We start from the raw sequence: 17,139 nt of genomic DNA on the forward strand, positions 1-17,139 counted from the left end.
TAAAATTAAGCCAATTCTACAAAAATATGCTAGGTTTACAATTTTTAAAATGAAACATACAAGTAGGGGCAGCTAGGCGATATAGTGAGAGCCAGGCCTAAAGTCAGGAGGACCTAGATTACTAGGAGAGAAAATAAGGGGTTAAAAAAAAATCATACATGTTTGGTATATTCACTATTAGTTTACAAAAGGCTTGCACTTACCACACTTTGAAAGAACAAAGAAAGCTCTTACTTAAACCAGTCCAAGAAATGAACAATCAAAAATCTGACCTCTTCTAAATAGTTAAAATGGCTAAAGAATTTTTTAAAACTAAGAGATCTAATTGGCTTTAAAGGAAATTTCTCCTTCATGAATGTTACATAAAAATATTCAAATTTAATAACTGATTGGAAAAGATGGATAACAGAGAAAATCTGCGAGGCACAATGAAGAGTATCAGACTTGGAACTGGAAAGTCCAAGAATTCAAATTCTACTCCAGATAATTATGAACTGTCTTAGGCAGTAAGTCACTGTCTGACTCAATTTCCTCATCTGTAAAACGGAAAAAAAAAGATGATTCTCCTAGTTTTGAGAATTAAATTAGATATTTGTAAAGTGCCTTGCAAATCTTAAAGCACAATATAGTTGTCCTTTAAAACAACATAGTTCTTTGAAAGTCCTCTAGTGACTTTTTCTTAAGTCTATTTTCCTTGACTCCAACCTGAAATAGCAGGAAGAGGGCAGCTAAGTGCCTCAGTGTACAGAGAGCCAAGCCTGGAGACAGGAGATCCTAGATTCAAATCTGGCTTCAGAACCTTCCTAGCTATGTGGCCCTGGATAAGCACTTAATATCCATTGTCTAGCCTTTACCACTCTTCTGCCTTATTGGTAGCGGAAGAACACTAGTAAACTAGCTAGGATAGAGAACTGTGGACAAGTCTTTAAAAAAGTTATTCGCAATCACTCTTCTTATCAATGACATAATTATTTGCCTCTTCTTGGTCCAGACCCCAACACAATCACTTTACAGAGACAAAATAAACAATATTATCAGCTTTAATTCTTGATTCAAAAGCAAACTTCAAATGGAAACAAACAAACAAAAAAACACCTCCCTATTTATAACAGGCAATGTGACGCAGAAAATGAAATGCCTTGAAACCAGAAATTTTGGTTGAGGGACAAGGTAATTCAGTGCGCAGAGAGCCAGGAGGTGCTGGGTTCAAACCCAGCCTCAGACACTGGTATGTCACTTAACTCCAAAGGCCTAGCAGCTCTTTTCTACTCCTCCTCTGCCTTGGAGCCAATACTTAGTTAAAAAAAAAAAAGTCTTGATTCAAATCCTACCTCTGGTTGGCTATACTGGTTGTATAATCTCTCAGTGGTCTAACCATAATACTACATAAAGAAGAAAGGGTGCCAACTTGTTTTGATGAAAGGGAAATTTTCTTATCTGGGAATTTGTTAATAAAATAAACCTAGCAAGTCTAATCTCTATGCCATTTAACAAAATATACTAGAACCTTTTTATAATTCTGAGTATTAATCCCTATGTTGTTTGGGAAGTTAATTTTTCTAGAGAGAAGGTAATAAGTTATAGGATTTGATATAGACCATATCCAAATCCAGTACATATAACAAAGGATGGACTAGTATAATTCATATAATTAAGTATATATCCTGATAGAACCTAGTAAAATTAAAATAAATGAATAGAGCCATTCTGAAATTGGGTCTACATTCTGACCCAATTGTACCACAAGTCAGTAGACCCAAAAGAAACTAAAGAGGAAAATATCATATACACACACACACACACACACACACACACACACACACACACACACACACACACACATATATGTACAAAAATATGTATAGCTATATTTTTGTGGTAGTCAAGGACTAAAAACTAAGGGAGTGCTCATCAACTGGGAAATAATTGAACAAATCATGGTATATAAATGTACTGGAATACAACTGTGCTATAAGAAATGATAAAGGGGGGGGGGCAGAGTCAAAACAGAAGAGAAGGTACTACCAAATTACTCTCTAAAAATGATAATGTCTCAAAATGAATTCTGAATCAACATAACCCATAAAAAGATGGGTTGAAATAATTCTCAGGCCAAAACAACTTAAAAGGCCAGCACAAAAGATCTAGTACATTGGGGTAGAAGTGTAACACCAAGCTGCATGCCAGAGCAGGCTCCACCATGTGAACAGGCCTTGGGCACACCTAAAGCAAAAGCAAAGGCTTCTGAAGCTCTCAGTCACACACAATTAAGTAGGGTGGAATAGCTGCTCAGAAGGAGATAACAAAGGTCTCTTTGCTGGTTCTTGGCACAAGATTCTTGGTGTATTTCCCATACACAAAACTAGGTTGCAGTCTGGGCATGCAATCTCAAGATGAGAAGGAATACTACTGCACCCCAGCAACTTGTGGCTACAGGGGAGCAGAAGACCCTGGTCACAGTCCCAGAGGCTTGGAGAACAACAACCATACCTTTCCTTAGATCATATCACCTTGGAAAAACTGAAAGAAGATAGATCCCCAGAGCCAGCTCTGAAGGCAGCTGCACATAGAACCTGAAACGTGGATCAGTGCTTCCTTCACCTCAGTTACAGTCTAACTTTAATAGTTTTTTTTTAATTAAAAGAAAAAGCAAACAACAACAAAAAAAGAAATACCATAGACCAAAATGCAAACTCAGAAGAAGACAACAAAGTAAATACTGCTAAATCCAAAGACTCCAAGAAAAATAGGAATTTTAAGCTGAAAAAGTGAGGTAGAAAACAACTGGGAAAAGAAATTAGAGTGATACAAGAAAATCATGAAAGGAGTCAATAGTTTAGAAAAGGAGGCACAAAAATGCTGCAGAAAATAATATCTTAAAAACAAACAAAAAAACAGAATAGGCCAATAGGTAAAAGAGACACAATAATCCAATGAAGAGAAGAACTTCTTAAAAGGCAGAATTGGACACATGGAAAAAGAAGTATAAAAATTCATCAAGGAAAGGAACTCTTTAAAAAGTAGAATTAGCCAAAGGAAAAAGGAGGTACAAAAGTTCACTTAAGAAAATCATGTCTTAAAAATTAGAATTGGGCAAGTGGAAGCTAATGACTCTATGAGATATCAAGAAACAATCAAAGTCAAAAGAATGAAAAAGTAGAAGCAAATGTGAAATATATGACTGAAAAAAACAACTGACCTGGAAAATAAATCCAGGAGATAATATAAGAATTATTGAACAACCTTAAAGCCATGATCAAAAAAAAAAAAAAGCTTAGACAGCATCTTTCAAGAAATTGTCAAGGAAAATTCCCTGATATTCTAGAACCAGAAGGTAAAATAGAAATTGAAAAAATCCACTGATCACTTCTTGAAAGAGATCCAAAAGGAATACTATAGCCAAATTCTAGAACTCCCAAGTCAAAAAGAAATCATTCAAATATCATGGAGCAACAATCAGAATAACATAAAATCTAGCAGTTTCTACATTAAAAGATCACAGGGCATGGAATATGATATTCCAGAAGGCAAATAGGACTTCAACCAAGAATCACCTAACCAGAAAATCTTAGTGTAATCCTTCAGGGGGAAAAATGGTTATTCAATGAAACAGAAGACTTTCAAACATTTGACTCTCAAAAACAAGATTTAAGAGAAACACAAAAAGAAAATGTAGCTCGAAAAAATTTGAAAAATGTTATCCACCTCCTAAAAAAGAACTGATAGAATCTGAATGCAGATTGAAGCAGACATTTTTTCTTTTCTTTTTTTTTCTTTTTGGGGTCTGTTCTCTTTTTCAACATGGCTAATGAGGAAATATGTTTTGCATGACTGCTTATATATATATATATATATGTATATATATATATATATATGTAATCTATATCAAAATGCTTGCCTTCTCAAGAGGGAGAATGAAAGGACAGAAAGAAAAAGAGGGAATTTGAAATGCAAAAATCATTTTTAAAATGTTTAAAATTATTTTTACATGTAAATGGGAAAAATAAAATGAAAACATTGTGATAGAAATTTTAAAAAATGATGAAGGTGAAGATTTCTGAGAAACCTAGGAAGTCTAGAATAAAATTAATTGTTACAGAATGAAGGGAGAGCTAGGATAATAATTATTACTATAACAATATTGTAAAAGAACAATTTTGAAATACTCAGGAACTCTGATCAACAAATATAATGATGATAAAGAATGTTACCCACTTCCTGACAAAGAAATAAGAGAATAAAATGTAAAATGAGACAATCATATAGTAATGTGGGCATCTGTTTTGTGGAAAGATGGTTAGTCAGGAAGCATTAATGTGCCAACACTAAATACCAAGAAAGGCAAAAACAATCCCTACTCTCAAGAAGCTCATATTCTAATGAAGACAACCAGAAAATAGCTATGTATACGCAATATAAACTAGACAGTATTAAGATGAAGGAACATGGAGAGAGAATTCGCAGAAAGAGGAACTTTAGCTGAGATTTAAAAGAAACCAGGGAATTAAGGAAGGAGAGAGGAAAGAGAGAATTCCACACATGGAGGACAGTCAATGAAAATGCTCAATCAGGAGACAGAGGATTGTTTGCAGGTAATACTAAGGAGTGTCACTGAATCAGAAAGTGCCTGGGAGGAGTAAGGTCTAAAAAGAATGGAAAGGTAGAAAAGAAGAAAAAAATAAATGCTTGAAAATGGGTTAGGGGGATTTTAATTTTAAAAAACATTCTTTTAAAACATTCTTTAAAATTTTAAAATACATTGCAAGCTAGTAGGGAATAGCAAAAAAGTGAAATGAGAACCTTTAACAAAAAGACTAGAAAGCTTAAGACACATATAACAAAAGGTTAATTACTGACATGATCATAATATTCAATAATTAAAGAGATAAGGAAATTATGGACAGACAAATAAATCATATATATCTGAAGGAAACACTGAAATCTACTGGATCGTATTGAAGTAGTGCCTTCAGTTTTTGAATTAGCTTAATTAGGTATGAGAAAAATATATAGGAAATATGAGAAACATCAAGAAAAGAAGGGCTAAAATTTATGATTATTCTGGGAAAACAACTATATCTTTCATTCTATATTATGTATTATAGCACATAATGTACTTTCTTCATCTGGAATTCAATTTCCTAAGGATGAATTTAAACAAACAAATAAAAACAAAACAAAAAAAAACACCATTAAATCTGCACAATAAAGAGAAGCTGTTTCCCTTTCTTGGAAATTCACCACTGTCTACAATTCCAAGGCCTTCTTTTGCAGGCATTAGATAAACTATGAGGAAAAGAATGGAAGGCCCAAGTCAGCCAGAATGACTTTTTTTTTTTTAAGACCATGCTATCAAGATACATGTTTTCCATTACAAAAGATAAAACAGGTTCAGTATTCTCACTTTACACAAACAATACATATCTTTACCAGCAACTGTGTGATCTCTCATTCTACATAGCTATCAAATATTCCTATTACAAAGGCTCTTCTGCATCCATGACATGGAAACTCTTACATGAAGATCCTTTTACTATTTCACAATCCATCATTTTTATAACATTCCAGAGTACTTAAAGAAGTATAATGGCAACACAATAAAGAGGAATACTCCCTTTCAAAAAAATGGGATTTCCCCCTTCAAGTCTGGAAATAATGGAATCTTTTTTAGGAAATAATTAATTACTCACCCCAATGTCAATTAGATCTTTTATCATGTATCTATTCCAAAAAAATCTCTCATCAACCTGGAAAAAACACAAAGAATAAAGTTCAGGGATTTCTTATCATCAATTTCAAGGCAAAAATAAGAGTTTCACAAAACTTCAAAATAGCTCATATAACTTTAAAATATATATCTGGGCATAATTATAAAGAGCTCTAGATGTGGAATAAGGAAAGGTCCAGTTTCAAATCTTATCTCTTTTCATTACTAGCTGTGTACATGTGTATAAGGTACAAGATCTCATCTATACATGAGAATACTATTACTTGGGAGTATGCAGCTCATGGTGTAACAGTTGGGATCCACTGAGGTATTGAATAGAAAGAATTTTGTAAACCTTTAAGCACAATCAATTGTTACTGTTACTGTTGTTTTTGTAGTTATTGTTATTGTAATCAGGAGTGAATACTTACCTTCTGCCAGAGTGGTAAATTTTTGTTCTCACAAACACTTTGCCTTTGCACAGAGTTCGTCAAGTCATAAGTAAGACTATAATAAAAGGATTCTGAATCCATGAACATTTTTAACAACTCTTCCAGTAATTTTCTTTCCAACTTCTCCTTCTCTTTACTTTCCTTCACCTAAAGGGTAAAAGGAAGAAGAATGTAAATTCAACTTTTATAATTAAGGGGAACAAAAAAGAGGTAGCTTGGCAAAGCAGATTAGATGACTTGGAGACAGAAAGATCTGAGGTCAAGTCATGCCTCTGACACATACTTGCAGGTCATTTGAGGCAAATCCTATAGCTCTCAATCTCTAGAAAACTCTCTAAGTCTTGAGAGGTGGCAGGAAAATGTCAATATGCATTAGAAAAGGGAAATTATACTGGAAGTTCCTTATACCAATAAAATCATAAATCTAGTCCCTATCCTATTTATAATAAAGAATTGTAAAAAAAATTTTTTTAATAAAGCAAATCTTTTTTTTTTAAACATAATTTCACTACTGGATTAAATTACCTGAAAATGCAAATTAAATCAAAACTACTTATAAAACACAAACAAATTAAGACAACTCCATACCTTCTTTTTATTGGGAACAGATACATTTGATTTAATATGAGTAAAGGTCTTAAGTAGAAACTTTGAGTCATCAGGAGATTGTGTAATCTTCTCTGGTTTGTTAATTCCAAAGTGATGCTTCTTACAAAGCTAAATGATTAAAAAAATAAAATTTATTACTTATGAATGTTTAAACCAAGAGATAAAGTAAAAGAACAGAGATGAATGCTCATGCTTTTACATTTGCTTAAAGGTTAATTCAAAGTATTCGATGTTAAGAGGCAGCATACCAATTTAAGGAAATTCAGTTGAACCCCAATGGTATGATATCTATATTTTCATGTATATGTAGTACAAAAAAGATTCCTAGGTAAATGTTTTCAAATTTTTAAAGAATAATACTTATATTACATAGGTTTTTGCAAACAATGATGAACCACTATCTAAGTAAACACAAAAATGAACCACTCATACCATCTATTACCTCTATTATCTTTTATGAGCCAAATACAACACAGATTTTGAAATTTGGCAACCACTAAACTAAATTAAATGAGTTGATTTAGTTAATGAATATTTTTTAGTTATATTGGATCCATTATGCCATTAATTTGGTATACTCCCTACATCAGTGCAGATATGCAGCCACTGAATAATCATTCTTAATTATACATATCTTTTATTTAATTCCAGAACAGGACTATATGATAACATACATTTGACACAAAGGAATTCAGTGTTATCAACTTGAACAGGTTGTGTTCAGGTCATAATTGCACAATCTTTAGCAAAGACAGCACTGGACTTGGAGTCTATAGGTACTGAGTTCCAATTCTGAATGAGAAATGTAATATGTGATCTTTGACAAGTCATAACCTCTGTGATTCAGTTTTCTCATCTGAAAATTAAGAAGGTTGGCCTTGACAGACTCTAATGTTCCTTCTAACTCTAAATCTGAAGATAATACATACATTAAATATTTCACACACTTATTTTGAAGATCAAATGAGAATGAATGTGAAGTATTCTGTAGCTAATAAGTACTAAATAAATGTCATTATTCTTAAATATGCAAATCTACCAGTTTTAATAGTTATGGTAAGCAGATTTTTGTTCTAATAGGAAACAAAATCCTAGTCAGTTTCTCACAAACACACACAAACTGCCAGTTAAACAAAGAGATAACAATAAAACAGTACAGAAGGCACTGTATAGTAAATGGCAGTGTGGTACAGGAGGTAGGAAGATAGCTAGTGTCAAAGACAAGAAGACATCCTATATGAATTTAGGAGAATCACAACATTGTTTCCTCTCCATGATTAACTGAGTATAATCTTGACAACCGAAGGAGATTGTGTTTCTAAAAACAGGGCAGCTAACAAGTTTTTTTTTTTTTTTACTTCTCTTAATAATATTTCTAGTCTTTAAAAAATAGAAGAAGCAAAGGGGCCTGGCTTTATAAATCTGATTATAAACAAAGACTTGATTTGTTTACATAGAAATATTTGGAACATTTAAGAATGATTACTCCATTAGCTAACAAGATAACACCAAAGTATAACACAGTCCTTTAAGAAGTGTCATTTTTTTAAAATTTTATAATATTTTATTTGATCATTTCCAAGCATTATTCATTAAAGACAAAGATAATTTTCTTTTCCTCTCCCCAATCCCCCATAGCTGACACGTGATTCCACTGGGTATATGTGTTCTTGATTCGAACCCATTGTCATGTTGTTAGTATTTGCATTAGAGTGTTCGTTTAGTCTCTCCTGTCATGTCCCCTCAACCGCTGTAGTCAGGCAGTTGCTTTTCCTCGGTGTTTCTACTCCCACAGTTTATCCTCTGCTTATGAATAGTGTTTTTTCTCCTAGATCCCTGCAGATTGTTCAGGGACATTACACCGCCATTAATGGAGAAGTCCATTACGTTCGATTATACCACAGTGTATTAGTCTCTGTGTACAATGTTCTCCTGGTTCTGCTCCTCTCGCTCTGCATCACTTCCTGGAGGTTGTTCCAGTCTCCATGGAATTCCTCCACTTTATTATTCCTTTTTGCCCAATAGTATTCCATCACCAACATATACCACAATTTGTTCAGCCATTCCCCAATTGATGGGCATCCCCTCATTTTCCAATTTTTTGCCACCACAAAGAGCACAGCTATGAATATTCTTGTACAAGTCTTTTTCTCCATTATCTCTTTGGGGTACAGACCCAGCAGTGCTATGGCTGGATCAAAGGGTAGATATTCTTTTGTCGCCCTTTGGGCATAGTTCCAAATTGCCCTCCAGAATGGCTGGATCAGTTCACAACTCCACCAGCAATGAATTAATGTCCCTACTTTGCCACATCCCCTCCAGCATTCACCACTTTCCTTTACTGTCACGTTAGCCAATCTGCTGGGTGTGAGGTGATACCTCTGAGTTGTTTTTATTTGCATCTCTCTGATTATAAGAGATTTAGAACACTTCTTCATGTGCTTATTAATAGCTTTGATTTCTTTATCTGAGAACTGCCTATCCATGTCCCTTGCCCATTTATCAATTGGAGAATGGCTTGATTTTTTGTACAATCGATTTAGCTCTTTATAAATTTGAGTAATTAAACCTTTGTCAGAGGTTTCTACGAAGATTTTTTCCCAATTTGTTGTTTCCCTTCTGATTTTAGTTACATTGGTTTTGTTTGTACAAAAGCTTTTTAATTTGATGTAGTCAAAATTATTTATTTTAAATTTTGTGACTCTTTCTAAGTCTTGCTTGGTTTTAAAGTCTTTCCCTTCCCAAAGGTCTGACATGTATACTATTCTGTGTTTGCCTAACTTACTTATAGTTTCCTTCATGATGTTCAAGTCATTCACCCATTTTGAATTTATCTTGGTGTAGGGTGTGAGGTGTTGATCTATTCCTAGTCTCTCCCACACTGTCTTCCAATTTTCCCAGCAGTTTTTATTGAATAGAGGATTTTTGTCCCAAAAGCTGGGATCTTTGGGTTTATCGTATACTGTCTTGCTGAGGTCGCTTTCCCCCATTCTATTCCAATGATCTTCCTTTCTGTTTCTTAGCCAGTACCAAATTGTTTTGATGACTGCTGCTTTGTAATATAGTTTAAGGTCAGGGACTGCAAGACCCCCATCATATGTATTTTTTTAATTATTTCCCTGGATATCCTTGATCTTTTGTTATTCCAAATGAACTTCGTTATGGTTTTTTCTAAATCAGTAAAGAAATTTTTTGGGAGTTCAATGGGTATGGCTCTAAATAGATAAATAAGTTTGGGTAGGATGGTCATTTTTATTATATTGGCTCGTCCAGGAATTGCTGGTGTTTCCGGGTTACTGCCCTCCTCAGTTCCCTCCGGATGCTTCTCCACTGCCTTACTTCCACGCTCTGGGCCTGGCTTGGCCCTTTCCAAGGGGTGTTTGTTTCTGTGACTTAGCCTGGAGGAGAGCCAGCACTCTGAGGAGGGAGGGGCCATGGCTTCCCGGAGTTCCAAGGGCTCCTGATAAGATTAACTTAAGAAGTGTCATGTTAAACCCTGGAAGATTTAGGAATACCGATCAACACTAGAACCAATCACAATTCACCAGCCTACCCACTTCTAGATAGAGACTTAATGGACTCACTAATCCAGAATCAGTCATGTTTTGTTTTAAGGCTTGTTTTGTTTCTCATAACTATACTGAAATGGTTTGCCATTTCCTTTTCAAATGGATTAAAACAAATCTTGTCATAAAGAGTAGTAAGTAGCTGAGGTCAAATTTGAACTCAGGTCTTCCTAATTCCAGTCCTTTTCTGTCCACTAAGCATTTTAGCTACCTTCTATACATGTTTATAATGAATATTATTTTTATTGATTCCTCAATGCGAAGAAGGGAAGGTGGAAGGAGAAAAGCTGGTACTGAAAATAAAATCCAATGAGAAACTACAATGACTTTTTTCACCTCGGAACTTCAAAGTCAGCTGGGCCTCCCACCAAAGCTGAAAAGCATTCCCAAAAGAATAAATCTCAGCACTGTCAAATCCAAAATTCCAAGCTCCCACATCAAAGAAAAATAATACAAGCATTCAGGATTTCAAATATCAAGGAATTACATTTCATTATATCATGCAAAACCCAATAGCCTTTGTTTAAAAGCAAAGGAGATATTGGAATACAGTATAATTTTTTAATTTAATTTTTAGTTAGTAAAATTAATAACAAATCCATCTTCTTTCCCTCTTATCTCCTCCATTGGAAAAAAAATGAAAATAAAAATCAAACTGTGTATGTGTTATGGTGTTACCTAAAAAAAAAGACCAAGGAGACATTCCCTGAGACTTCTTACTCAGTTCTCATCTTTATTCTCCTCTACCCTCTTGTTCTATTATGTAATATGAAGCAATCATTTTAACTAACATTAGTCAACTCCCCTGCAATTTTTATCTCTTCTCAAACTCTTTTAATCTTCTCTCACTGACAAAAACTTGCATTTTCCCATAAGACATCTATCACTTGCCATCCTTTTTGTTTAGTCCATTGTGTCTGACTATACATCCATTAGGTTTTGTTGGCAAGGATATTGGAGTGGTTTGCCTTTCCTTTTCTAGTGGATTTTGGCAAAGAGAGGTCAAGTGACTTGCCCAGAGTCACCCAGCTAATAAGAAGTGTCTGAGGCCATATTTGAACTCAGGTCTTCCCGACTGCAGGTCCAGCGCTATTGTACCACCTTGCAGCCTGCAGGCCCCGTGCTCTACCCACTATGCGACCTAGCGGGCTATACCACCTGGTTAATGCTCTCTCGCCTCCCTGAGATAATGGATTAAAAGATAGCAGCATTCTCTCTGCTTTCAAAGGTCACTTCAAGCTCTTCTCTCTGCTATCATCAAATATTCCACAGTGTATCACTCTGTTTACATTATAATAGCATATTCTTTTGGCTATCATCTTCTAATCTCTGGCTCATCCCTTTTCCTGCTGTGAGAGAATCAGTCCTCAAAAAGAGAAAAGGTAGAATGATTTTACACAATTTTTCCAGGGAACAGAGCTGGGGGTGGGGAGGCAAAGAAATAGATTACTTCTTAGGATTCCCCTTTTATCATTCTTTGATTAAATAAGGCCCACAGAGATTAAAGTATGTTGTTGTTTTTAATCACTAAGCTGAGATATAACCTATGACATTTGGGTAGGATCAAATTCTCTTTTCCAGAAGCTGAGCCAATTCTGTATAGAATATGCTTATCTCCTTGTCATAGATTTCATACATGTACCTCTCAACAAAGAAACCAAAGAAAATTATATAGCATTATCTTTAACATATAGTTCTATAACTAAGAAATAGGAACTGATCATTTTCCTTGTTAAAAGAATTTTACTTTAAAGATAGAACATATCTTTATATAAAACTAGAATTTTAAAATGGATGTCATGAGAAACCAAATAAGGAAAATGATGCTATCTATCAAGGCAATGGGATACAGCAAACAAGATATGCAGAAGTGGAATATAAGCCTATGAAACTTTAAAGAACTGTTCTAAACAGTGAGAACATCTGTACTCCCATTTCTACTACAGATTCTTTATTTCAATTCAGAGAATAAATTGCAGGGGGAAAGAAAAGATGAAAATATTATAACAGCCTAACAGAGTGAGCAAAGGGTGGCAAATGAATGCTAAACCTAAACATTTTCACAAAAGTCAAAATATGAAAATGGAATTGCTACTGCTCTAACTCTGAGAATAAGAATTGACTTGAAGACAAGACCTGAAGATGGCAAGCAATCCAAAGAGGAATTGGTAAGACCTCCTGGAGAAAGAAGAAAAGAAGCCATGGATCGTATTTTTCACATTTGGTCTATGGCATTAGTCTGTTAGTAGGTCTCTCTGCCTCAAGTCTTTCCCTTGTCAGTTATCTTCCTTAAATACAGGTCTGTCACCCCCAAAATCTAAAATCTTCTGTTGGACTTCTAAACTCTTCATAATCTGGCCCCATCCCATCTTTCCAATCTTCATACACTTTACTCTAGTCCATGTAGTCTATGATCCAATGGCAAGGCATCCTTGCTGTTCTTTACACATAAACACTCCTGCTCCAAGAATTCTCACTGGCTGTTCCTCCTGTCTTGAATACTCTCCCCCTCCTCCTTTAGGCCTACTGAGCTTTCTCTGGTTTTCTTCACATCTCAGCTTCTGCAAAAAGCTCTTTCTGGTCCTCCTTAATCTTGGAGCCTTATGTCTGAGACTACCCCCATCTTGAATACACTCATTTCTGTTTTGCATGCTGTCTCCTCTATTAAACTGTGAGCTCCTTCCAACATATAGTAGGCACTTAATAGATGCTAGCTGGTTGACTGACAGAAAAAAAGAGAACATTAATGGAGTAGTAGAATAACTTTCATAGATCAAAAAAAATTTTTTTTTTTATTAAAACCCTTACTTTCCACCTTAGAATCAATTCTATGTATTGGTTCCAAGGCAGAAGAGTGGTAAGGGCTAGGCAATGGGGGTTAAGTGACTTGCCCAGGGTCACATAGTTAGGAAGTGTTGGAGGTCAAATTTGAACCCAGGACCTCCCATCTCTGGGCCTGGCTCTCAAACCACCGAGCTACCCAGGTGTCTCCTAAAAAATTTTTAAAGATAAAGGCAAGGAAAATGTATGTTTGAGCACCAAAAAGAAATAGAATAAAAACAAGATTAAAAAGTAACATTTGGCCTTGAAGTGAGGGAAGATGGAGTAAAGGTAAAAAGAGAAGATTATAATCATTAATATTACAGCTTATTAGTTGCAATATGGCATAGTTAATAGAAGACTCACCTAGGAGTCAAGACCACATGAGTTCCTGTCTATGAGTCACCTTGGCTGTATGGTCCTAGGCAAACTGTTCAACCTTTGTGCTCCTGGAAGCTCTTTAAGACTAAGTTGCACAAAAGTTGCCACTCTACATCAGCAAAAAAGAATTCCATCATCAAGGTATCCCTAAATTGATGAAATCACACAGCTAGAGAAAACAAAAATTTCTTTGCCATAACACCTTTCCTCAAAAGCATTCACCCTATCATAATTCCTGGATTTATTATAAAGAACACAGGTTCAAGAATATTAAAATGATTATTTATATATATGGAACTATCCGTTCAAAAATGTACTTTGAAAGTACGCATGCCTTCAATAATGACTCCATGGAAATTTGGAAGAGGCTATTAAATCCTAATATTGGAAAATAACTGATCCTTAATTATTTGGGGGCTCATTATCCAACTCACTAGCTTCTATTCTTCTTGATAGTTCTTTGTTCTTAAGGATCGTTATAAAAAGTCACTGTTGGGGGGAAAAGCCAAGAAGCTGAAATTCAAATCTATTTTTGAATCATTAAAATGCCTATTAAAGTGCTCCACTTGTAGAAGGTATGAAGTTACTTATTAAAATGGGAATTGGAGATATTTACTTATCTGTGTTCCTCTTTTAGGTATGGATAATTAAGAGTTATCTACAGTAGCTTCTTAAACTCCATTAACAAATACTATAATCTTTAAAAGCCTGATAACACTGTGTACTGTAAAGGATACTGAACAGTGTTGCTTGGAAAAAAATACTTTCTAATCTCTACTTGAAAATAATATCTTTTCCACTTAGCTGGCTAGGAGGTGGCAATGATGTAATTTCCTTCTTAAGTAAAAAACAAAGAGAATCCTCAAACCTTTTATATTATTTGTTTTTGAAATTTTAAAAAAAATTTCCCTATAACAAATTGTTCTCTTGCCTTGTACTTTGAATAAGTCAGATGGAATGCTCAAAAAAGTATCAAATTTGTGGCTAACAAGCTGTCAAGGTACCTGACTAAGAAGGTAAAAAAGCAGAAGCCTACAAGCTTTTACTGTTAAGGAGCTATTTCTGATTCCTCCAAATGGTGGGATGCTGAAATAACCCATCACTCCCGGGAGATTGGAGAGGGAGTAGCTCAAAATACTCTCCCACCCCCTCCACAATTCCATTTTATCCCACCTATGTATTTTCAGAGGAAACTCTGTTTTTAACAATAAAATACACTCCCTTCCACCAGGGAAAAAACAGTGTCTCTATGAGCAGACCTAAAAAATAATGTATTAAAATTTCAAGATTTACCCAGAAGTTATTATTTGCCAATAGGGAATTCTGGTGGAAGACAATGGATAGGACTAGGTCCCAAACCCAAAATATTCAAAAGCTCAAACCATACTTTCAGGTCAGAATCCCAAACTCTGGTGTTTCCTTCCAGAGATTGTCCAATTAAAGATAAAAAAATTCAAAATGTGTCTTGAGAACATTTGATTGTATAGCCCTGTCTGAGGACTACTTAAGTTATTTGCTTTATAGTCAATAGAAAATCCTAATAATATAGAAAAAATAATTGCTTTGTTTCAGTTCTTGTCATCAACAGTTGAAATAGAACAGGTTACTACCAATTAAAATTTAAGATTGGTTTATTAATAAGATGCTGGAGGCCTTTAAACAGAGCCTGAAATATGTTTCACAAATGTTAAATGTTAAATGTTAAATGTCCTTTATAAAGTTAGTCCCATTCTCAACTCACACCTGTAAAGATTAAAATTTAGGGGAGACTGAGGCAGGTAGAAATTAGTTTCTCTCTGCAAGGAGTATTTTTTTTTTAGTGGTTTATTAAGGATTAAGGATTAAAGAAAATACAGGATAAGGAAAACATGCCTAGACAAGACCTCACCTACTTTATGGAAAGAGCCATGTCTGCTCCAAAACGAAAGTCCAAAAAGAGACAGAGCCTACGGGGAAGACCCTTTAAGTAAAATTTTGTTCTCGTCCCAGGTGAGAATTCAGTGAGATTAGAGGGCATTCTGGGAACTAGCAAGGACTCCTGGGGAATGGAGTCCAGAGTTCAAATCTCAATTTTACATTCCCCCCATTTGATCCTCTGGGAAGAAGTCCTTCCCCAAAGGATCATGAAAACATAATCAATTTAAAGATTACAATAATTTGAGGATAAGAAAAAAAAAGAACAAAACCAATAATTACTGGATGCATTGACAGAAAGCCAGTTAGGGGGCAGTCCCCTTTGGCATAAAAGTATACATACAAATAAATGTTCAATCAACCACACCCAAAGTTCAATTTTGTGCAACTTGTGGTCTGGAGGTTTATTCATGGTGGCTTCTCCAACAGTTCAGTTCTGGATTCAGAGAGGCAGCATCTTCTTTACCTAAAATTCTTCTCAAAAGGAATTTAAACTTTGCAATTTAAATAATGATATTTTTTACATTCCTCCCGTTAAGAGGGTGATTGACAAATACAGGATCACTTAGGGATGCATGGCTGAGGTATGAGGTATATAAATCAATTGGCAAGAGATATTAAATAATAAGACATCAGAAAAATCGAAATTAAAAAAAAAATTTCTGGATGAAAATATAGACTATCAAAGTCTTATGTGTAAAAATTCCAAGTAAAAGAAAAATAAATCTATAACAGGTCCTTCTATCAGGGCCCAATCAAAATGATCTAAGCAATGATGCATTTACCTAGTCAGTAGCCAGGACTACAAAAAGGTATCACACTATGAGAGGCAGAAAAGAAAGGGACCAGATTATAGAAGCCAAGTAGGAGCCAAGTTTGGGGATACTCAATTGTGAGTATCTTCAGAGTGAGTGTGGACACAAGGAAGGCCTACATCTTAACATAAGTCAAGTGTCGCAACCCCAAGTCTCACACTAGGTTCAAAACTTTTGTATTGGCCTAGAAGTGCATCAATCCATTCTGGATTGGCTTTGCTTTGGCTCTGTGCAATGGCTCTGTGCGTATCTTCTTGTCCTGGAATCAGACAGAATCATTAAGCAAAGTCCCATAATTTATTTAAATAATTAGTGGCATCGTTTTTATAGTCACAAGCCTTTTTGGGCATGCATTAGCAAATGTATCTTAAACTTATATTACTGAAAAATCAAAAAGTTTAAAGAAAATCTTAATGCTGGTGACATGTGCTTGAAATATAAAATAGGAGAGAAAAAAAACAAATAGTATATTGCACATGCAAGAAAAATATAATAATAAAAGAGCTTTAAAAAATTCAAAAATATAGCTTATAATCATTGACACTCTGTGTCAGCTAAGAAAATAAAGAATACAAGGCTTTCTCACCAAAAATGAGATCCATTTCCTCTTAATATCTGGCCATGATCACTGTGAGTAGAAGGCAAATGAATTGAACAAGGTAACAATTTTTCATTTTTAAAAATACAGTAGTACAACTATGTAGATATCAATATCCCCAAAATTCTCAATAGCCCAATTAATTACAATAGCAAACAAACACACTATCATATTTCACATAAGTTGCTGTATGACATTTTTCAAACCTATGAATTGATGGATATTTGTCACAATTTTTACAAACATAGCAATCTTTCAACCTTGGTATTTAAACATA

At 34.7% G+C, this 17,139-nt stretch overlaps 1 protein-coding gene across 2 annotated transcripts in view; it reads right to left on the minus strand.

The window, feature by feature from the left end:
* The window catches only part of INPP5F (inositol polyphosphate-5-phosphatase F), a 100,070-nt gene that overhangs the window by 32,476 nt on the left and 50,455 nt on the right, over window positions 1-17,139 (minus strand). For both annotated transcript variants that reach the window (XM_007478907.2, XM_001376725.4), the window contains exons 4-6: window positions 6,748-6,876; window positions 6,139-6,306; window positions 5,691-5,747 (exon numbers count right to left, since the gene is read on the minus strand). In XM_007478907.2, coding sequence (XP_007478969.1) covers window positions 5,691-5,747; window positions 6,139-6,306; window positions 6,748-6,876 — 354 coding nt within the window. The remainder of the gene's footprint in view (window positions 1-5,690; window positions 5,748-6,138; window positions 6,307-6,747; window positions 6,877-17,139) is intronic.

The sequence above is a fragment of the Monodelphis domestica genome, chromosome 1, assembly GCF_027887165.1.
Source record: "Monodelphis domestica isolate mMonDom1 chromosome 1, mMonDom1.pri, whole genome shotgun sequence".
Classification (NCBI taxonomy): domain Eukaryota; kingdom Metazoa; phylum Chordata; class Mammalia; order Didelphimorphia; family Didelphidae; genus Monodelphis; species Monodelphis domestica.